Raw genomic sequence first — 23,304 nt, forward strand, 5'->3', positions numbered from 1 at the left:
ACTGGAAGTGGAAGAATTGATGCAGGGGTGTTCAGATCCAATCCTGGAGGGACACAATCCGGGCAGGAGTTCTGTCCGACCGGGTAGACAATGCTTTCACCTGATCCCAAAGTATTGTCTACCTGGTAGGACAGAAAACCCAGCTGGATTGTGGCCCTCGGAGACTGGACGTGGACACCAATACAAGTACACTTATGAAGCTGAGCTGATCTTAAAAATTGGTGCACACATACGCATTCTTTGCATTTACTCACCATTATGAGGCACTGATGAATTGTGCTCCAGCTTCATCAATCTGTGCCACGGAGCAGAACTTGAGTGAGGGTTGGATCAAAGCCTTGATCCATCAAAACATCATTAAAGATGCACAGTGCCTTTCATCGTGGACTGCGTCCAACTGTCCTCCAGCGTGACAGAGACAGATTGCGCCATAATCTCAGCTGATGAGCTAATTACTCATACGTGGCATACATTATTTACGAGAATAAAGAATGTATAAGGACAAGAATTGTGCCGCTGGTTTAGATTATGGCACAGGATTGCGTCTATATGGACGCTAACAAACGTTAATACATGTAAACAGTAGTTTAAATTCCATCTTCTGTCCAACGAAGTCCAAGGTTCGCGCACAGGTGGCGGCACTTCCGCTGATTGGCGTGCTCGTCGTCGTTAGCTTAGCTAGCATAGTTTAGACATTTAACATCCCCGGTTCTGCCAAATTTGTGAAATTTGGTGAGCGAAACTCAGAACGCAGAGCATTTCCATCCGTTGACTCACGAAATATCTGTTTTACACCGACGAGGTAGAATCCATTTACCTTGTTTCCACAAAACTGGGTCGTAATTGCAGTTCGCGCAGTACCGCCACCTTGTGGTGGGGAAGCATATGCGTAAAGTTGTCGCTAATAAAATAAAAACGTAATTTCTAAACATTTCGGTGATTTTTTTTTTCTTGACTTTAAACTATCTTACCATTTGCTATTTACTTAAAGCTGAGATTTGGTAGGTTAATTTATTTTCATATTATAATAAAGTGAGCCATACTGTCATAAACTTCATTAATACGTTTTGGTTTAAAGGAATCCGGTGTGAGTGTGCCTTTGTCACAACTTTCTCCACAAAATTGCTACAACCAACAGCTCTGGTCCTTCTGAGGCAGCATCCTGACGCCAACAGCAAACAGATGGGTGTCTGGCAAATGATAGTGGTGGGTTTATCTGGAAGCAGGAGGGGGCCGAACACACGACCCTGTTGGCCTGCAGAGAAAGATGTGTGCCTCTCATTCCAAACGGTCTGGGCGTGCTGGTTATTTTTAAGTCGGTGACGTCCTAGAGAAGAGAGAAGGCTCCTCTGGAGATCTGCTGGGTCTAAATCTGGGGAGGGTCTTTGATGCAATAGAAGTAACCATCATCACAACAAGAGCAGGCGCCCCTGAGAAGTCCTGGTTTAGACTAGCAAACTTCACTTTGGGTACAAGGACAATGGTGGCAACGCAGCGAGATGGAGGTGTTAAAAATGTCCGTGATGACAGCAATTACCGTAGTCGCACACCAACTTCATCAGTATGCTCGACTGCACAATGTCGAAGCCATTTCTCAATCCCCTCCAGACAGTTATTAATCCTTATGACACTTGTTTGCCGAGAGGCCGGGAATGAGTTCTCCCTACTACATTTGAGACAGGAACACGTTCTCACGAACATTATGAAGGTGACACAGAACATTCCGTGAGCCTGAACCTCCCAGCCGGCACACCTGAAGAGCTGATTCATCCGCAGATAAACACTGTAAATTCATCAAAAGAAGGAATTTAATCAGCAAAAGAAGATGCAGAAAGACAGCAGGACTGTGAAGTTTAACATTTAATAACATTCACAAGCACATCATAGAACATCCCGAGCAGACATTTGTTACAGGCACCTCTTCGGTGGAAGAAAATCAGCCGATTGAACCTTTAAAGCACCAACCTCCACAAGCAGGAGGTGAGAATTACCACAGTATCGATCGGATGCGTTGAAACGCACCCTGACTTTTATTCATTTATTGTCTCTCAGTGCTCGGGACTAATCGACCCTGATTGAAGTCTGCATCATTTTAGGCTGCTGTGGCTTTGTGTTTAATGCACGCTTCCATCTGAATCCAATCAAATTAAGGATCCATTTATGATACCTGAACACTCGGATCAGCAAAAGCTTTAGTGGTGATTGTTCCGCCTGCGTCATAGTTCTAAAACGGATAAGGCTCAGTCGGCAGCATGCAGGTAAAAATGTGAGATAAGCGTTAAAAAACAAGTAGTACAAAAGCTCCAAAAAAGACACTGATAAGCGCAAAATGTGCTTTCTGAATATTATACACTATATTCTCATTTTTTTGGTAGGCAACATTTCCTTTCATCTCAAAGCCAAAGTACAGTTGAACAAACACAGCCGGAGGCTCTAAAAAGTTTCCGCAATTCAATTTCAAGTGCCCGATTGTTAAAAAGCTAATTGAGCCGTTAATCTTTTAAGTGGCCCAGACAGATGCTGGTGAGGTGGGAGAACCAGGTACAGTAAACATGTGCAACCCTGTGGGTGCAATAAAAAGGAAAGGCTCAGAAATGCATCGTGCCGAGCCCTTACGCTTTTTCACATTAGGGATGATGTGTCATCATCAACTGACCCATTAATTACACCTTTCTGTCCTTGTGAGCCTTTCTACTCACACAGAACTGAACCAAAGGTCTGGAAAGTACCAGTTGTGATGCTGTTCCTGTTAGTTCCACCATCAGATGCTGGAACGTTCAGTCGGCAAGGCCCCGTTTGTCTGTTTCCACGCTGCCTTTTTTTTTTTCTTCACATGACCCTCTGCAGGACGTAGAGGATGCCGATGTTGTCGATGGTCACGAAGGTGGAGAAGTCGGCGGAGACGTGGATCCTTTTGAGCGCCGATCCCGTCGGGTGGAAGGTCTGCAGGGCCTCGCCTTGAGCCACGTCCCACCACTGGCAAACAAACCAAAGGGAGACGCTCAGCTTTTTGGAATTTAAAGAAATGAATGAAAACCCTCCCTCCAGAAGCAGCATTTTGCCAAATTCAAACGCACACCCGCTCCCCTCCCCCGACACGCTTTCCTTCCTGAGCGATTCTGTTTAATCTCGGTTTAAAGTTGACATTTCCCGTTCGAGCCCCATCTCGCTGGGAAGCATCATCAAAGGCGCCGAGTCCACTGGCTCTGACGACGGCAGCCATTTAAGCCGCGCTCATCCTTGCACATCTGGCTGAACGGAAGAGGACGCGGAGAGTTAGAACCTGCGCGTTTGTATAAGTTCGTCGTCAAACGAGGCCTTGGATACAGCCGGAATGATTCGCTGTGTGATAATTAATTGTCGCATTGCGTTCCATTTAACACGCGTCCTTTTGAAGATTACCCAACGGCGCGAGTCGCTCGGCGGGAGCAACAGGTGCAAAGCAGCTGCGCGCGGGATCGTTTACGTTTGCAGCGGGTTGTATTTCAACCGGCGCGAGCCGACAGATTGCGGGATGTGAACACCTTTTCATCGGCGTTTTCCCACCTGTGATCGTGCTCCTGGCAGGAAGGTTGGGCTGAACATGTGTCAGGCTGCTGGACGACAAACGGACCTCAGAACCACACTCTCACTCTGACGAAGAGTTGGACACTAAACTCACTCAGAACGTGACTGAAATTGCTTTTGTTTGCTATTTTCACCGGTCTGATGAAGTCCTGCTACAGAGGGGGATCAGAGCGAGAGAGATTTGGGGCTGGATTAAAAGAGGCGGAGGTGAGATCGATACACAGGTGGATGCACCGTGGATCAGCAGGGAGAGCTTGTTTAAACCGCAGTGACGCCAGAATGAAAGAAACGACAGCTCAAACAAAGAAATCCAGCCCACACACACACACACACACACACACACACACACACACATGCATAAATACAGAAATAATCTGGGAAGAGCAACGGAGCGAGTCGGAGAGCGCCAAGGCCCGATCCGGCGATAAATCGCCAGAGACCGAGGACGACAACAGAGAATCGGAGCGATGTGGACAACGATTCAACTGCTTGGGAGAAAAAAAGGATTAGCAGCGAGATGGGGAGGTGGGAGGGGGGCAGAGTCAATGTTTAAATGTGTGTGTTGGTTCAGAGGGAGGGGAGGAGGAGGAGGATGGAGTGTGAGCAAGAGTGGATTTCACAATGAAAACACGGGGTCACAATCTGATTTAAAATGTGATTTCCACACAAGCGGGGCCCTCGCTGAACAGGGTTCTGCGCATTCCGATGGGAGGGGGCGGCGGTAGATTGTGTGCGGGAGTCTGATGGATCCTCCAACAGCTGGCTGATGTGCTGACATCAACAACATCAGCAGCGCAGCCCTGATTTATGGGACGGCCTGCGTTGCGCTTAGATGCTAAATGACTGTACGCTTTGTGTGTATTTCCCAGTCTTGTGTTTTCCGTTTGGGGTATTCGGAGCTTCATCCCGTTTTCCTTTTAACTGGACAGATTTATAGCAGCGCGACTTCCCATGAATACAGATGCCGGGAAGACGCGCAGGTGGATTACAGGGACGGAACCAATAGCATGGAAATGACACTCTTAATTTAAGTGTGAAGGCTCTGATTTGAAATTCAAAATGAAGGTGTAAATATGACGGAGGAGCTCATTTATGGATGCATATCAATTCCAGGTGAAAACAGGGGGTGCGCAGGGAGCAGAAATAAATCCTCCGTTTATCGACCGCGTGCGATGCAGATGTGTCACACACATTTGTGGCATGTTGTGATGTTTCGTCTGGAAATATTTCCAGATAAGGAGCGCAGACGGCAACAAAAGACCGCACAAATAAAACATCAGATATGAATTTTGAAAGAAAAAAAAAAGGGACTTAAAAATAACACAAAGCCGAACACCAAAAACAAGATAAAAGAGACAAAACAGGAACTAAAATAACATCATGAGGTCGCTGGTAACATGAGGGATCTCGTTATAAAGCGTTATGGAAACCAGAGAAGCTACATCTAACCCAGTGATTCAACACTGAAGGATGCTGCTCCCTCCATTAAGGGCGAGCGTCTCCACTTTAGGAAAAATCTGCAAAGCCGCACCTTTGAGTAGGTTCAGACCAATTCAAAAACCACATCTGGGCGAGCCAGGAATGTAAGTTAGCATGATGCATTTCAGCCAACAGCAGAGGAGCGGCTAATCTGCCCAGACAGGCCCTCGCTGTTCCCTCTCCACAAGCTAAATAGGTCTGCTTATTCAGCCTACCCAAGGGAGAGTCAACACTGCTTACATAACAGAAATACCTGTCCGTGTGTGTTCTTGTGAGGGTCACAACGAGTTTTAGGTGGGAGCGAGTATGCAGTCGTTCAGAGAGGAACGATGGAAGTCGTTTGTCTTTGTCGTGCATAAATAGCCTGGATGCAGAATCCACTGGGAAGGGGCTAAATTTCACGCCTTTCGGGAGAAATTCTGCACTGAAGTGGAGCGAGATTTGAAAAGGAGGGCTGATTTGATGAAGGTGGGGAGAATGTGTGTGAGAGAGAGAGAGAGGGACGGAGACAGAGACAGAGGGCTGACAGTCCTGCAGAGAGGAGACGGCATGACACAGACTCTGAATTATTCAACCTACAGTCAAATATTGAAATTCAAATCTTTCTTTGCTTCCTCCCAATTGCTCGAGAGAGTCTTATCTTCGCTGGCAGCTTTTTCCCTCCCATCACAGATGAAATCGAAGAAAAGTAAATTTAATAGGGCTTACAGGAGAGGAAAAAGGGAGGAAAAACACAGGAAACACAAACAAAACCCCTGTAAAATCTGTTCCCAACATCTGTCCAGTGATCAGTGATCCAGTTCCTCTTCCCTATTTAACTTTAACATTTAATCCGACTCTTCTTCCCCGCGTTCAGTCGTTGTCAAATTCCCGCCGAGACAATAATCCCAGAAACACACCTGTAAACACATCTGCAGCAAAAACGACCAGGAAGGCAAAGTTTACCACAGCGAACCCACCGCGAGTCGATCGATGTGTGTATCAGAATCCCGGCGTGTGCCCCCCCCCACACTTCCATCGTGGCTCTCCCACCTCCGCCGAGCCTCGTCTCTTCTCGGGAATGAGTCACAAACACAAAGGCCCTTCTTCTGCAGCCAGCGAGACAATTAACCTCGGCTTAATGAGCGACGCTGGGGAAGCGGCTGCCTCCAAGAGAGCAATAAATAATTCACCAGCCTGTGTTTATACCCCGAGCCTGACAACAAGAGCCGAGAAAACCAGGCCGCGCTCATTCCAAGTTTGACTCATTCGATGTTCTTCACGCTGGAAGTAAAGATGTGCGAATGCAAACACTGAGAGCTGGGGACCAGCAGACAAGTGCTGATGCATTACGGCCAAATAAAGAGCCTCTGGATGTTAAATTATGGATTTATTACACTCTGGAATGACTATAGAGCAAGGGAGCAGTTTTATATCATATGAGTGTGTGTAGGTATTTTTAGAGGCAGGTCTGTTGCTATGCTGGCGCAGCACAGCGAGGGGCTTACTTTTCAAATGACATGACGGGGGGGGACGGGGACGCTGCTGAATGAAATCAAAACCAAGAGTGTTGCCTGAACCGATGTTACAAGGGCTGATTTCCATGCAAATCCTCCCAGAAACCGCGCGAGTGCGCGTGCGCGTCTGTGTGTTATGATGTGAAGGAGCAAACATCAACTCTAAAATCAAAAGGTGGCAACCAGCCAACATGCCGAAGCAACACCTGTTCCAACGTTTCGGGTGATATCGGAAGCATTTCCAACTCTGCCATTTACACCTTCGCAGATTTTCTCTTTAACGTGAATGTCGCTGTTTCTTTGTCGTGCCATTTAAGCTCCATCTAACAAAAAGGCTAATGGAAACCCGGCTTGACTGATGTGCCCCCCCCAGAGAAATCACCAAGGTCTTAGCCACTGATGGAGAAATGAAAACACATTTACTTATAGCTCAGTCGATCTCATTATACAAGAATCTCCGACCGCTTCGTGCCATCTCTCAAGGAGAAAGCTGCATTTATGCTCCTCTCTGTCCATTGCACCCCCACCCCACCCTCTCAGATTCTCTGTCCATCGAATGTCTCTCAAAAGAAGGTCAGCCCAGCCTCCGCCCCTTCACTTCTGTGTGTCTGTTCCATTAACAGGTGTTTCATGAAGGCAGCTCTGGCACTGAAATCACAAAAATAAAGACTTGACAGATCTGATGGTTAAAAATAACCCCCAGACTCCTGAAATGGTGTCGCTCCAACACCTCCTGTATCATTTACATCCGCAACGTTAGCAGACCAAAGTGGCGTGGCGTCGCAGCATGAGGTCGCCGATGTGGACCGAAAGCAACTGACAGCAGAGAGGAAAATACAAGCAGAGGTGTGAAAAAGCGATCCGGGACTGGAGAAGAGGAGAAGACGAGCAAGTCTGGTGGGAACTCCGAGGATGAGGAGGTGAGAGGAGATGAAACCGCGTTCCATCGCAGGCTAGAATAATGAGCTTCATCTCACCTTAACAGTTAGAGGGGAGAACCACGATTGTAAACGCCTGCACGTGCGCGCATCGCTAATGCTAGCACATGAACGTGTGGCTGAGAAGGCACCAGAAGTGAGGAAAAGTAACCGCGCGGTGCGATGCTGTGATTCTGAAGCTGCAGGTTTCAGGTGTGCTGGGCCTTTGCCTCATTTCTAAACTTCGACAACTGATCTTGTGTTTTGATTGTGCCTTTAACCAGGAAAAAGCACCTGAATTGGACGAGCTGCTTGGACCAGAAGGGCGGGCGCAGCTGTAAGGGCCGCTACATCTCTTCTGGGGTGGTTTCTGAGTTGAGTTTGTTTGCGCAGTGGCTTGGTGAGAATTACTCTGGGCTGCTGGGTGCTGCGTGTCTGCTCAGTCAGGATGAACCTTTTCACACCTGCCGCCCCCCCCTCTCCTGCAGTGTGGCACCATAACAGAGTGGGTCATCGCCATTTCTGTGTGAGAGTTTTCAGCGGAGGCCTGGTGTTGACAGGGACGGTATTTAATGGCGTAACGTGGAGCTGAAGGAGGGAGTGATGGGAATCACCGTACAATGTGACAGCCTCCCCGTGGGCCTCGCAGTACCGCTTCATCACACACACGATGCTACTATGCTAGAGCAAAACCAGCTAATAAGATACATTTTTATAAGTGTAAACTCTTCACATATGCCTGTAAACAACAGGAGATGAGACAAGGACACGTGTCCCCACAACAGGGCCTGCTGGGTTTAATTACACTCAACCCTAGGGGGGAGCGAGGGGAGGGGTCTTCGGCATCGTAGCATATCAGTGATCTCAAACGATGGTCTTGACAGAACCGTGGGGGGCCAGTACCCACCATCGTACCCGACCGAGACCAACTCCACAGTAAGTGCCGCCACCCTCCACCCCACCGCAACACAAACCTGTTTCTGCTCCGTTTACTGTTATAAATATACGCGACAACTCCGTTGTTGTCGAGGTGGTGTTCAGTCTCAGTGTGTTGTCGTTCCACGACCGGTTTATTCTGGAAAGCGGTGGTGGTGGTGGTGGTGGAGCTTCCCCCGGCATTCAAAAGCAAACTTATCTCCTACATTTATGATCCAAATGCACATTAATCACAATCCCGCTGATCCTTCATAATGAATTCTTTCCTTGCACCAGCTGAGGACGAACGCAGACCAGACAGCCCTTATGAAGTTCTCTTCCAACGCCGAGATAAAAATAATTGCACTAATCCACAATCAGATGTCATCTTTTCTGTCGCTGTTGTGCCTTCATCTCAGCTCGAGTGTCAGTTTTTGTTTTTGTTTTTTTAAATATCAATTTATTTGCTAACAAGCCTGTTTAAAATTCCGCGTCGGACCGTAATTGCCAAGTTTTTCTTTCAAGACATTTGCTGAGCTGCAAAGCGGGACAGCGCAGTGACATGCCTTGGAAATAATAATTAAAGAGATAAGACGGTTAGATTATTATGCTACTCCCTCCATTGAAGGCTATATTATCTGTCATAACTGATCCAGGCGCCGCCATGTTAATTACCAAGACGGACAGGACGGCCTGTCCGGCTGACACCCGGCGCCATTAATCAATCGAGGGGCCTGACTCGTGGGGGTTCACCCTCTCAGACAGGCGTAATAATCCATCACCGCTATGAACATCCACACGCTGATCCATCAAGGCAGCACGCCTCACTGAGGAGGAAGGACAGCGTGGAGGAAAAAGTCTGCAGACTTGAGTGATGGAATGGTCCCCCCAGTACTTCAGTAAATGATTACGACAGGCTGGATGAGGTCTGCGACGTCAAGATGGTGAGCGGCACATTTGTGCAGCCTTAGCACAGACAGTAAAGCAGATGTGGAGGAAAACATGGATTATTTATGATAACGACTCTATATTTATAGGAGCTTCCAATAGGAGCAAAACTCATTTTCCCACTGTGGGTGCATAAAATTAATTATACATATGAGTAAATGCATTTGAAGACTGCAATGAGGGGTAAAACAGGGCAGGTTGCACCATCCCGTCAACAGTAATGTGCTAAAGATGAGCTGATGACTCATTTTTGGCCATCTGTCTATAAAAAGCCTGAGCAGCAGCAACCTCTGCCTTTGACAGTAGAGTCTGAAGAAGGTGGACGCAAAGGGCCTGCGTGCATGTGTTGAAGTACGCAACACGGCACGGTGAGCAATCGGAGATGCAGAGCCTCGTCGATGAGGGCCGCTCTCTCTGGAGGATCGAGTCATTGCCCAGCCAGCAGCCAATCAGGAGCACGGCTAAGACTGGCCGCCGGGTGACCTCATCGCTTGTAAAAGAAAGGGCAATAAAACTGAGTCTCAAACACACACACAGACACACACAACTCCTGTTACTTCCCCAGAGGTTGCCTTCTGTCAGATATAACGTATAATGTAGGAACACCTCATTGTGAGCAATACTGCCTCTTTGGGGTAAATACAGCCGTAGTTGATTCATTATTTAATATCTGCGCAATTATTTGGTTATTTTTTGGGAGATCATGCTGACTACTACTCAATACTCTTCTTGTTTACTGGCCATATTACATTGACAATAAAATTAGCATCAAATCTTTGTGGCATTGTGAGCAGCTGCAATTTAATTTCCTTAGATGTTATTTTTTTGTTGTTTGTTTTTGTTGTTTTTTTTAAATCGGCGCGACATGCCACAGCAGGTTAGCGTACCTTGATGTAGCCACCTGTGGAGACCAGAAGAGAGTCATCTCTGGAGAAGTGCAGGTCTGTCACCCAGCCTCCGTGGAGCGAGTCCATGCCGTCTTTACTGTCCCGGGAGCAGATTTTCAGCAGGGAGCCGTCGCTGACGCTCCAGAGCTGCAAGGAACCATCAAAAGCACCAAAATGAGAGTTTTATACAGGCGGCAGTCTTGGCGATATAAAACTGCATGTAATCCGCCTAGTTGCCATGGTAATAGTTTCAAATCATCTACATTTTGATGGATGGATGGATGGATGGATAGAGGGATGGATGGGGGATGGAATGAGAAAAAAGGGGGATCTGGCTGAAATATGCTCGGATAAAATTAACCTGGGCGGGGGGGAGATGGGGCGTGCACAGAACACCAGACTGAAATGATGGCAGGACAACATATATAATGTAAAGATGGGCGGCGAGTGGACTATCACTAATTCACCACATCATGTCAATTACAGCTGTTATGCAACTGTTCAGATGTTCATTTGACAATAACACATCACCCGCTCTGCTATATTTAACACTTGGCAGGCTTTTGTGCGGAATGACTCACATTTGTTTCCATAGAAACCAGATATTTCACTGGTTTATGTAATTGGATCAGATGGATTTGTCCATTTCTGGATAATGGGGCTCTGCAGCTCGGAGGCCACTGTAGGGCATTAACCCCTTATTGGCCCGGTGCGCAGCGCAGCATCTCCATTCCTTGTGTTTACCGGCGAATGTGTTTTTGTGTAGGGGCGGCAGCAGATTCCGAAGCCTCGGGGATCCAATTTGGCAGCCTGAGTCCTCTCCTTCACCTCCTGCTGTCAGACATCTCCTCCTCTTCCTGCCTCATCCCAGCTCCTCTAACCTGCACCCTTCTCTCCAGTTTGAAGGGCCCTGCCTCTCCTTTCATCTCAGCCCACCACTACGCGCAGCAGCGATCACGATACATTAGCAAGCACTTTATCTAAATGAGTGATGAGAGGTAATTATGGGGTGATCTCTGCAATAAGTGCTGACTGGTGTAATTGGGTTTTTCTATGATACGTGGCAAATTAGAGGGGCTTTCAAGCATTGTTTCTTCTCATAGAAGAACCATTGTTTCATTTAGCGTGTGAGCGCCCTGATGTTACTATTCAGAAGGAGGATGGTTCATTTTTCAGGAGCTCATCCTCGAACAGCATTTTTGTGTATACAGTATATAGGTTTCACAACAGGAACTGTTAAAAGGTGTCAGCCATTGCAAGCGGGCTCACCCGGATCTCGCCGTTGTCGTCCCCCGTCGCGACGCGTCGGCTGTCCCAGGAGAATCGACAGCTCCGCACGCACTCCTGATGTCCCTTCAACGCGTGGACGCACTGCCAGGACTCGCAGTGCCACAACTGGGAAGAGATAAGCACTTCTGATCTATACCAGTTATCAAAGAGATTCAATCTGTGCCAAAGCGAGTGTCCCGTCCTCCTGGTTTCAAAAGAACCCAGTTAGAAGGCGTGTTTCTGAATATGTGACATACAGGAGATGAAATGTAATCATGGAAATCAACACTGCAGTTTGTTTTGATCAATACTCATTATGCAGCTGGTTTTAGAAGGGCAAATAATTGCACAGGCTGTAGAGCTGCATCTGTAATGAGTGCTTGCTCACGACGCTGCTTTTCTTTCTCTCTTTTTTCATTCAGACTTCCACTCTCTCTCGTTCTCTCTCTCTCTAACCCATTGTTTTCTCTGCATTCCTCCCCCTCTCCCTCTCTTTCTTACCCCGGTCACATTCTGTGCCGCGCAGAAAATAACACAGCTCATAATTAGGCACTTCATTTGGCAGCCGGCTAACTATGTCGGAACACACTCATCTGAAGGTCGAACGGAAAAGCGGGATACTGGAAATAAGGGAGGGCAGAAGGACCAAATGTTTTTCTTCGTTCGTTCCTAAACAAAGATGCCTGAACCTTTCATTCTGACCTCCACATAGAGGAGTCCAAAGGCTTTAGTGGGTTTTGATCTGGCAAAGCTTCGCTCAGACTGGGCAGCAGGGGCCGCGTAGCCGCCACACACACATTCCTTCGCACCACCATCCATTGAGAAAAGCCTGTCTGGCTGTTGAACCAACTCCCGATTGCTGTGTGAAATCTGACGGCGGCAGCGGCCTCTGCACGGGCTGGAGAGCGCGACTCTGCATTGTTTTCCAACACCATTGAGGAAAACAGCTGCCATCCACTGGCGGACACGGCAGAGAAGGACGTGTAAATTTAACACAGGAGGTGCAGCTGTTTTCCCAATCCAGGGAAATCACTGACTCGGAGCCAGTTGGGGTAAAGGAACGTATATTTTTAGTCCTTTACTGTGGAAGGGAGTTGATTTTTTAGAGGTTAGAAACACTTCCAGCCTACGGAGTCGATCAAAGTCATTTAAAAGTCGAGCGCAGCAACCTGGACTTTAGGGAAATAAGTTAGGTAGGAGACAACCAGGCTGCCAGGAGTGTAGATCTGCAGTCCAAAAGCAGCAGTCAGTCTAAATAATTGCTGGACACTGATCTAAAAGGCCGACCGGGCTCCATCTGCCACGTACTCATCTGTGACCTGGCCTCTCTTAGCGCGGGAGATTGTCTCCTCACAGCAAACATGTTCTGAGGAAGGTTTCGGGGAACTCGCTAATGCGTAATAGGTCAGGTTATTACAGGCAGCGCAAACAAACACGTCTCATCCTGTGAGTGTGTGCGTGCGTGCGAAAGCGTCGAACCTTAGCCGTCCTGTCAGCAGAGGTGGTGGCGAAGAGGCAGCCGTCCGGAGAGACGTGGCAGGAGAGGATGGCTCCCTGATGAGCCTCCACGTCCTGAAGCTTCTCCCCACTTTCCGTGTCCCACATCTTACGGCAAGCAACAAGAACACGGAGAGCGTTTGGCATTTGCTTTAAGGACGCTGCTGACCGAGTGAAAAGTGTGTGGATTTTACCTTGACGGTGCCGTCGAAGGACCAGGACAGCAGCCTCATCTTGGAAGGTGAGCTGGAGAGCAGCGTAAAACATCTGACTTGTTCCCTGTGACCCTGCAGTACTTTACACTCCCCCGACAGCCACCTCCATACCTACATTGGGGAGGGAGGGGGGAACACAGCAGAGAAATCAATCCAATTTCCAACTCAATGACCTTTCTAGAGTTTGAGTGACTCTCCCTGAAGAATTAAATGGAACTAAACACGAAGAAAATGGTGGTGCAATCACAGTCCTTCCACCAGAGACTCAGAGCTAAGATGCTAACAGCAGGCTAATAAGCAGAGACAGGATCTAGTCATCGAGATGATGCATCCGTCACTGGTACAAAGGTTACAATCCATCACCAATGTAAGACCAATGTCAACACGTCCCTTTATATTCATTCCATATCTGCATCAACATTTAAAGAGCTACTACAGGTTTGATGGAGCACTTGTCAGCCATATGAGCGCAGAAGGCTGCAGAATAAGGAGCTGATAGTGCTGATAGGTATGAGCTGCATAAATATGGAACAATGGGAGACGGAGAGGAAAGGATTTGGTGGACAGAGCTGTCAGCAGAAAATGATGAAGGAGGAAGAAGAGAAGGAAGAGGAAATGAGAAACGGAGCATGAATGGTGTGGGATTGACAGAGCGTAACAGGCCGAAATACGTGTGCACAAACAATAGGTAGCTGCGCACGGAAAATGGAAGAGCAGGCAAGAGATAAAAAGGTATCTGGAGACGCACTGCTGTAAGGGAAGATGAGCTAAAAGGAATTAGAGGGGGATGAAGAATGAAAAGGTGAAAAGGGCCAACTGAGTTGCCGGCAGGAGTACCAGGTAGGGCAAAGCGAAGCGGCTAAAACAGTCATGATAAGCGGGTCAAGAGATTTTACTCGCATTGAGCAATGAGAAGGGGAGAAGAAAAATCAATAGCGACGGTGACAAATGGAAGCAAAACCAAACAGGGAAAAGAACAGAGAGGTGAACCGACCCTAATGGTGGTATCCTCAGAGGACGTGATAAGCGTTTGGCCATCCTGGCTAAACTGGCAGCAGAAGACCGTCTTGGTGTGTCCCAGCAAAGTGGCTAGCACCTTTCCCGTGGGCAGCTCCAGCACCTGCAGAGTAGAAACCAACACTTCAGTGATGCTAGCTAACATGAAGCAGGAAAAAAAACAACTGTATGTTTTCACTCATTCAAATAAACCAGACAGGTGAAATACCATTACTCTCTCGATGTGTAGAATAAAGCAGCCTATAAACACACCCATCACCCTCTTGTCAGGTGGACATCATCTACAGTAGCAACCAACAAGTACAGCTGGGGTATCCAATTTCCACCCTCACAGCCACCCACGGCAACTGCAAGCTAATATTTTTATGAAAGCAAAGCAGCAAAAACATGTCATAAAAGACAAAGAGTGACGACCTTGTTTGCCTGTTACTACACAAACGCGTCTCGATAAGTTTACTCAAAATAGTCCAAATATAGAGTCAGATTTTTCAGATGAAAGTGCGATGAGAGATTTGCAGCGCAGCTGCTGGCTTCTCGCTGCAAAGAACTTCAAAAAGAAACTAAAGTTAGAGGGGGGGGGGGGGGCGTTAGATGTGACCAAAGAGAGTTGCTGGCAGTCTCCCACCCCTGGAGAGTCAGAGAGCGAAATATAATGCTCAAGAGAAACTGCAGGAAGGATACAAAATGGGCTGCATCCCTTTTATATGAAGGTTTGTGATTGAAATGGACGCAAAATTGAAAGGCTGGAGTAAAATTATTATAATTATTCTGTCCTCAAAAGGTCAGCTGGATGGTGTTTTACCATTGTCTTTACACTAAAAGCACAGAACAATTTAACAACACTCCCATCAGCCCGTTTTGGGCTGATATGCCAATAAGCAGTTCAACACCAACACAAAATAAAAACTGTCAGGCATTGTTAGCGCTGTCACTCTGAGCCTGCCGGCGGTAGCAACAAAAGGGTTATAATCAAAATTAACTCCTTAGACTAATTAGTAAACAGTGAAAAGAGGATATTTGTGCTTTGAAAAATCAGTATGGATTAGAAGTAAAATTTATCACTGGTTGATTTTTCCTAATTAGCCTCCGCGCAGATCTGAGTGATAAATAGTGCAGAAGCGGCCTTGCCGAAGCTCAAATTTCAAATATAATTGGTACCGAGTCAAAAACACTCACTCAGTCAGTTTGATTCATAAATAAAAAGGGAAAAAACGAGTATTTCGCATACCGCATACAGCATTTCGTTGCCTTGTACTTGTGACATGTGTAATGACAATAAAGTTGAATCTAATCTAATCTAATCTATTTACCAACTAGCAACAATGGCAGTTTTTTGGAAGTGAAACAGCTGAGATTTTGAGGAGCATGTTGGGAAAATACTTAATAAAAGAAATATAAATGCAGCATGGCGTAAGCAGACAAAATACCAATTACAATAAAATAATGAAGTCTGTAGAATGTGACTAATATAAGCAAAACCTGCCTAACAAAGGTGGAATCCAAGAAATGCACCCATGTGCACGTGTACTCCTGTGTCATTCCTGGAGGTTCTGAGACACACGCCCTATCCAATACCTGTGAGCTGGCAGCATCAATGCCCCTGAACAAGGTCAATAAATGTCAGATCCTGCATCCCAACATCTCAGAGCGCCTGACAAGCCGTCAGCTCTGCTCCCTGCCAGAGAACACGCTCATCTGCACACACACCCGGAACTACACATTGTTTTTCAAGTTGATGTGTCTGCCTGACATCAGGTTGACGGATTATTTAAATATTTGTTTTCCAATAATGAAGCTGTAACTAATTTGAGCTCATTTCCGCGTTTACTTTTTCTAACCCTAAAGCTCCCTCTGCCGTTTCATCAGGGGATTGCAGTGATAAAGGTGGAGAGGTGACAGGAATTCAATATTTCACACAAAACAAGCATAAAATAAATGTAAGTTTTATATAAAGAGTTAAAAGAAGCAGGTTAAACTAAAATCAATCAGACTTTAGTTTGTCCAACATCAGCTTCCCTTTTTTATGTAATCTTCTACGAGGAAGAGTTCAAACTGGTGATGACAAAAAAGATTCAAAAGGGGTTGAGAAAACAAATCATGGGTAAAAAGGAAACAGAGCCGCAAAGAAGAGTGGGATGGAGATGAAAGAGATGCCTTAAGTTGACCTGAAGCGCAGCTGACAGGACGGATAAAAGAGGGTGACAGCGCTTATGTCAGATCTCATGACTCAAGCGGCTCTGAAAAATGCCTTCTGCAGCAGCAGCAGCACGGAGCCGAGACACACAGAATCACGTCTACACCCGCATGTGCGTGAACGCAAGGATGTGCCTAGTTTTGTTTACGGGAACAAGATGCACTATGGGATATACATGAAGGCTTTTTATGTCTCAGGAAATATTCAGGATGTCAGGAAATTGACCTACTTGAAGTATGAAGACAATTAACTTAGTACAAACACAGAAAGTGGGGCAAACAGCTTACCTCAGCGTGTCCAAATACTTAATAATAAGGAGTCAGGCAGAAAAACAGTGGGTACCTGTACGGTGCCATCTTCCTGCCCTATGACCACAGCAGGGGGCTGCCGGCATAAACATGTACACCGGATCCTGGAGGACTTCTCCTCTGACTGGAAGAGAACAGAACCGGTCCTGCCATTGCGCACCTAAGAGAGACACACACACACGTATGAGGACCTAATTTATCTGCCATACCTGCCTGCACCCCCCTCAGTCTCACTTGCAGCCTGTTGCAGTTGTCTGCAGCTGAAATGATGATTTCTTCCTGGTCGAACAGCACGTCCGAGTCTCGTTTTAAGCAGACGGCTGAGGAGGTGTGCACCTTTGTAGTCTCCCATAACTGTGGAATAAAGACAAGAAACAGCTTAAGGAGAAAATAGTGATATCAATCAGGGACACAGCTACATTACATTTCACACACCGCCAGCAAATCTGCTTACAAATCAGTTCCCTTCAGGTTGTGATGCTACAGCACAGAACCTGTCTGTGACAGGAAACAAGTCATCAAGGCATCTCTTTCGCTCTCAAGATGGATTTACAGATGTTCCAGCAGCTGAGACATAAAGAAATGCCAGAGCAGCTTGCTGTGCACAGCTAAGATTTATTTGTCTCTTACAGGCTGTAGCAAGCTTAGATTCTGCAACAACAGCTTGATGAATGGTGGCAAACCTTTGTCACCTCAACAAAGATTTACTATATTTGCACAATACAGCAGAATCAGACAAATTCTGTTTGTGGGCAAGTTTAAAAAAATTGGAAAAACTGATTTTTATTAGGTCAAACCAGACTTACTGATTTTTATTAGGTTCCCAGCTATTCTATGGAGCTTCAGCTAATGATTCAGAGTCTTCTGAAGACACTCTTATTACTTGTTTGGGGAAAAGGCCACATTTTTTATCGTCAGTTAATACACCAACAAATAATCACTAAATTATCATAGTTATTGTGTGCATCAACTCTAAAGGTTAAATTGTTTCTATTTAAGGGAATGCTATTTTGATTGCTTAGCAGTTCTTTTACATAAAGCCAATAAAACATGATTTTCCTCAACTTTCTACACATAACACCTTAATAAATATATATCATATATGTTAAATTCACTTTTAATCCTTATTTGAAACAAGTGAACCTGTCAGCAATGTTGACGGGCTTGGATTCCGTCACAATCTTACCCTGACGGTATGATCATCGGAGCAGGACAGCAGCTGTGAGCCGTCCGGAGAGAACTGGACACGCTGGACCCAGCTCAGGTGACCGCTGCAGTCGGCCATTTTCTTATTGGCTTCTAAATCCCACAGCTGGCAGAACAGTAGAAAAGGTTTGCAGTATTCAGTCCTTTGAAAAGGAAATATGGAAAAAGGCACACTACATGGACTTAATGTACCTCCACAGCATAGTTTGAGAACGCAATGGCCAGGAGGTTACTGGTAGGACAAGCGTGGCAGTACTGCACCATGCTCAGGCGGCTCGTTTTGATCTCCAACAGCATGTCTGATGTTTCCACATCAAACACCTGAGACAGTGACAGAGAGAACGCCAATCAGATCCTAATCTATCTGGACATAAGGATGCTCGAAAAAGCAGGAGGAAGAAAGGACGCTCCACGTTGTGTTCTGAAAAATACCCACCAGAACAGCATTTCTGGCTGCGCATATGATGCGCTTCCCGTCAGCAGTCCAGGTGCTGCACTTGACCAGAACCTCCTCATCATTTTCTGCAACCTGATCTCTCACGCTGATCGTCTTCCACTCGTTAGCAGATGATGCCCGAAACAGCTGCAATGACGCCAAGAACAAGCAAGTTGTAGAAGATGTAAATAAGATCAGATCGGCGTGTTCTGGTGTAAAACCTGCATCGTTACAGACAGTGGTGTCAAATTGCAGTCACCTTGACTGTACCGTCGTTGGAGGATGTGGACACAATGGCGTCATCGGGGGAGAAACAGCAGTGATTTACTGGCTCAAAGTGGCCAAACATGGTGTTCTGAGACGACGGCTTGTTGAGGTTCCACAACTACAAACAGAACACAATGAATGAGTACAGAAGGGGTGATGAGTTAAAATGTTATAGCACATGCACAACCTTAACGTTCATGCACGCGTCATTGGAGCAGGTGACCAGCAGGAGGCGCCGCATCGTGTTGGTGAACTGGCAGTGGTTGACCTGCTCTTCATGCTCCTCCTCGAAGACCCTCAGGAGCCTTGCCTGCTCCACATTCCAAACCTGAGGCGCAGAGAAAGTGGTGCATGTCTATATTTGGCAGCTTTTGATAGTTTTCATTGGGGGGGAGGGGATCCTACCTTCACTTTTCTGTCGCTGGAGCAGGTTGCGAGCAGACGGTCGTCAGGGGAGAAAGCGCAGCACAGCACTTCGTCGTCATGCGCCATGATCTCTGTCAGCTTCTCACCGGTGGTGCTTTTAAACACCTCGGTACAGAACAGTTACAAGGCAATCAGTATGAATAAAAGATTTTATAGAGTGACGTGTGTTAAACTGACTTAAAGAAACAGCTGATACCTTCAGCGTCTTACAGGCTCCACTGGAGGCGATTTTGGTTCCATCACGAGAGAAGCAGGCAGAGTAGACGGAGCCCTGGTGGGGGTGAATCACAAGACGGGACAGGCTCTCCATGGAATTCTTATTCCTGCACAGATAGACCATAGATCAGACAACTACCATGGATAAGGACCAGTACAAGAGAGATCTAGATTCACTATAAGAACAGCTTTGCATACAGCCAGTCAAAGTAGAGCTTCCCAGTGCTGGCCTGTTCCTGGGCCTCCTGCAGGGCCTGTCTGTACACATCTGACGCATGGGGCTGGGACAGAGCAAGCTGCACCACATCAGGGAAAGGACGCTGCTCCAGATGGTGACCGTTCAGAGACAAAAACTCCTGGAACTGACTGCGCACATCACTGTTCTGAGTGAATAGGAGATAAAGCAAATAAAGTCTGAAAAACTCAATATACTTCTTAGAGTTTTAATGTAACGGGAGCTGCACAAATGTATATAACGCACATTTATTTACATAAATAACGTTTCATTCGTTATACTAGTTTGGCTTGTATGCTGACCTCCTTGTCAAGAATGTGTCCATACTCCACATAATCACTGATAAGGTGGGCTGGACCCATGATTCGGGCTTTGATGCTGACCCAGTCCAGAGAAAACATGAGTGAGTAAAGCTCCTGCACAGAAAGGGAGGTCCAGCAGAGAGAGAAAGAAACATAAGCATTGAAACATCGGTGTACAACAGAGCATTTTTGAGCAATCATACCATTTAAGAAATTGCAAATGCTCTATTTTATGTGTGTATTACCTGTGAAAGGCCGGCCTTGGCCATGTGGAGAGTCAGAAATCTGATCCAGTAAAGACACTCCTCATCTCCTGAAAGCGGGGGGTCACCTTTGTAGTGGAGCTGGTACTGCTGCACCACCTTCGTATGAAGGCGCTGCGACACACGGAAATATTGTTGTTCAAGAATAACTTAAACGTAAATCAAGGACAGGGGCAGAGAGAAGCCTGTAGCCCGTCAGCTTTCAACTAACCTCAAGCTGGGCCTGATTCTGTTCCACCAGGAAGTCCAGCTGGAGGTCATGGAGGTAATACAGGTAGGGTTTATGGTTAATGTCCACATAAAGCAGGGATTTATTGACAAACTCCTCAAGGATGTCTTCCACCTCCTCGGGCTCCAAGTCCCAGAGCACAGATAGAACCTGGCAGACAGTCATATTATTATTAGAATCAAGGCGATGCTGATTATGATGATGATGATGGGATATGATGTGCAGCCACACCTTTGCAGGGATTTTGATGTCTTTCTCAAGCACTGTAAGATCCTTGTAGAGCTCTTGATGCTCAGGAGGCAGCACTTCAATGCTAGCCGCCATTGCTTGGTCGAGGGCATCATAGTCGTAGGAGGAAGACTTCCTGATGCGCTTAAACTGCTTCTGCTGCAGCTGCCGGAGGTAGTAACACCAGCGGTTGGGTTTCTCTTTGAGCAGAGCCCCGATCAGCGACATAACCAGAGGAGAGCCTGGGATCAGGAACCAGCCATTTTAGCTATATGGTCATTTAGGTGGTTAAACTATGCGCTGCTTGAGTACAGACCTTTACATTCTCTGACAATGCTGCGAGCCTCTTTGGGAAGTCCATGCGGTTTATTGTCAGTGTACAGCGCCAGGATCTCAAGCCCTTTTTTTTCATCCAGGCCGCTCTCCACTTCGACTTCATATTTAGCACCTGCAGAAATAAGCCCGTGTCGTGTTTTTGTCACAATCCTTTGCCAGTGGAACTGAATCAACACCAGTTTCATATTTGTCACTTTAAACAGGGTACATACCACCAACTGAATCAGTAAGGCTTCTATTTCTTGTAGTTAAAAGTATCCGTGCGTGAATATCAAAGGTCTTTAGCACCATACTATCCCAGATGTCATCCAGAATTAGCAGAGATCTGATGCCAAATGTAAAAACAGGTAATATTAGGGCAGAGTGACACGCAGGAATGGTGTTGATTAATGACACGCAGTAAAAACAAATAGATAATATTCACAAGAACATAAACCCACCTTGGATATCTGCGCAGCATTAGGTAGCGCAGACGCTCCTTGGCCTCATCCAAAGAGTTGGGAGGACGGTGAAGAGACTGTGAATCTAAGCCTTGCTCCAGGCGGAAACACAAAGCCTGGATCTTTACCAGTAAGTCTGGTTTGTCCAGCTGGCCAATGGACAACCAGTGGATCCCTCCAGGGAAGCATTCTGAAGATGGTAAAAAGGAAGGAGGTCAGAGAGGCCACCGAAGGAGCAGAATTCATTTATTTTGCTCACAAGAACACAGATATGTCAAATATGTAGTCACCTTCGATGAGACTGTGATCTCTGACGGCCTCAGCAGCCAAAACAGATTTGCCAGAGCCAGCCATGCCAAAGACAGTGACCCAACCGGGCTCCTTCTGCAGCCGGTAGAGTTTCTCCCTGATCTGATTCACAAGCTCTGGTCTGCTCACAAACACCACAGGCCTTTGTGGTACGCCCCCTTCACTGAGGACTGTCTGCACTGTTGGACAGACAGCAAGGATAGTCATGAGCCTTACACACAACAGAATGGTCTCTTTAATACATCCAAAGGTCGCACATATAAAACCCACTTCCCTCTTACCGTAAGGTGTGCATCCATCTGAGGCATTTTTAGTTGCACCAGGAGACAAGCGTGGCAGGTACTCGTGAAGAAGGGTGGCCAAATCATCATATGTCTCCTTAACCAAGGAATTGTAGAAGGAGATGTAGGTACGGTTGTCCTTCCTCAGCAGAAGGTCAAGCAGGGCCACAGCCTGATCCTTTCTGGTCGCCTAGGGAGAAATTAGCCATGTAATCAATTCAAAGTAGTATTCAAATCAAATTTTGGGAAAAGTGAAATTCCAAAGACCTTAAGAAACAAATGAAGGAGACAAACAAACACTATGAGCATATGATTCACAAGAGGCTCACCAGTGTCCTGATCTTCTCCTCTTCATCTACGCTAAGCACACCGTCGCTGATCATGTGATCCATCAGGTAGGATGGCTTGATGTCCTGCTCTAATTGGTGTCGAAAGCGCAGCAGAGAGCTCCTCGCACCTTCCTCCAACGCCATCTCTGCACAATACACCAATCATGCAGGACCCTGATCCAGAGAAATCCTTAAAAGAGCACTGTAGAAGATTTCCTTTACTGTTGTACAGGCCTTAGATGTTTAAAGTGTTTAGTTCAAATGTAAACTCTTGATGTCTGGTACACGTGTAGAAATTACCCAGTTACGCAATTTGGAACATTCTGTATGTATGTGGACACACAGGACAAAACTAAAACCAAAACTAAAAGATTACAAAGTTTAAAAAGAAATTATTCAACAGGAAGCGATAAAGTACCATTCTATAAATATTTCAAAAGGCTACAATCTAAACGTTAAAACGCTCACTTAAGGTGGCTATAATCAAGTAAACAGATAATCCAGATTCCACACGAAAAAGTGAGAATAAATAGAACATGTAAAGGCAAAACTTAAGTCTGCTTGCAAATTTTATCGTGACCTTTATTCCTAGTTCTTAGTAAGGTTGGCCTGACCTAATTGGACGGAAAATGTAGGTGACAACACTTAGCTTGTACCTGTCTCGACAAGTTCACTCCATTTGTAACAAAGAAAGTAGCAGCAGTAAGATACTTACGGGTGTCCGCTGTTCAACGAGAAACGAGGAGGATCGTTGTTAATGTGTTTATGACAATTAACACAAGTTAGGTTTTAGGGGAATCAGTACTATATTGTAGTTATTCAATTCTAAGTTGGTGCTGTCACGCCCGTCCAGTTCTGACAGCGCTTCCTAGTTGACAATAAAAACAACATCCCGGTGTTGAAGCAACCAATGGGGTGGCTGAATGTAAGCCACGTGACTGGTGAGGTCATACAGTTATTATTTGTCACCAGGCAAATCGCTGATGTCTTCACATCACACGTTTCTGCTCGGAATCAATTATTTTAAATATATGAACGTCTTTTATTTAAATTAAAGCGTCACATTAGAACATTGATCACCAATAGTGGACT

The 23,304-nt window shown here is 46.2% G+C and overlaps 2 protein-coding genes across 15 annotated transcripts in view; both read right to left on the reverse strand.

The window, feature by feature from the left end:
- The window catches only part of LOC105417747 (uncharacterized), a 33,691-nt gene extending 31,892 nt beyond the window's left edge, over positions 1–1,799 (reverse strand). For all 13 annotated transcript variants that reach the window (XM_029851584.1, XM_029851588.1, XM_029851592.1 and 10 more), the window contains exon 1: positions 255–1,799. The gene's annotated coding sequence lies outside the window, so the exon portion shown is untranslated. The remainder of the gene's footprint in view (positions 1–254) is intronic.
- Positions 1,800–1,843: 44 nt separating this feature from the next.
- apaf1 (apoptotic peptidase activating factor 1) lies at positions 1,844–23,100 on the reverse strand. 2 transcript variants are annotated; one of them, XM_011613329.2, is made up of 27 exons: positions 22,928–23,100; positions 22,213–22,386; positions 21,884–22,073; positions 21,584–21,781; positions 21,294–21,483; positions 21,066–21,178; positions 20,834–20,965; positions 20,521–20,759; positions 20,272–20,439; positions 20,043–20,174; positions 19,798–19,911; positions 19,459–19,643; positions 19,241–19,367; positions 19,024–19,149; positions 18,806–18,946; positions 18,611–18,736; positions 18,352–18,498; positions 18,108–18,236; positions 17,896–18,021; positions 16,944–17,063; positions 16,744–16,869; positions 14,185–14,310; positions 13,170–13,301; positions 12,958–13,083; positions 11,479–11,604; positions 10,210–10,356; positions 1,844–2,976 (listed from the first exon to the last, which is right to left on the reverse strand). In XM_011613329.2, exons 2-27 carry the CDS (start codon positions 22,354–22,356, stop codon positions 2,830–2,832), a joined length of 3,777 nt encoding a protein of 1,258 aa, XP_011611631.2. In that variant the 5' UTR covers positions 22,357–22,386; positions 22,928–23,100; the 3' UTR covers positions 1,844–2,829. The 2 variants fall into 2 exon arrangements, with proteins under 2 accessions (XP_011611631.2, XP_011611632.2); XM_011613330.2 differs by having other exon boundaries at positions 22,213–22,414.
- Between the last annotated feature and the right edge of the window lie 204 nt (positions 23,101–23,304).

This window comes from Takifugu rubripes, chromosome 18 (assembly GCF_901000725.2).
Source record: "Takifugu rubripes chromosome 18, fTakRub1.2, whole genome shotgun sequence".
Lineage (NCBI taxonomy): Eukaryota > Metazoa > Chordata > Actinopteri > Tetraodontiformes > Tetraodontidae > Takifugu > Takifugu rubripes.

Bases quoted from the DNA above. Each gene is read 5' to 3' on its own strand.
- apaf1 (XM_011613329.2), bottom strand. From the start codon at position 22,356: ATGGCGTTGGAGGAAGGTGCGAGGAGCTCTCTGCTGCGCTTTCGACAC. The intron at 18,947-19,023 runs GTAGGATCCCCT...TCTGCGCCTCAG, and splicing joins CCAGCGACAGAAAAGTGAAG to GTTTGGAATGTGGAGCAGGC. The intron at 16,870-16,943 runs GTGAGACTGAGG...TGTCTCTCTTAG, and splicing joins ACAACTGCAACAGGCTGCAA to GTGCGCAATGGCAGGACCGG.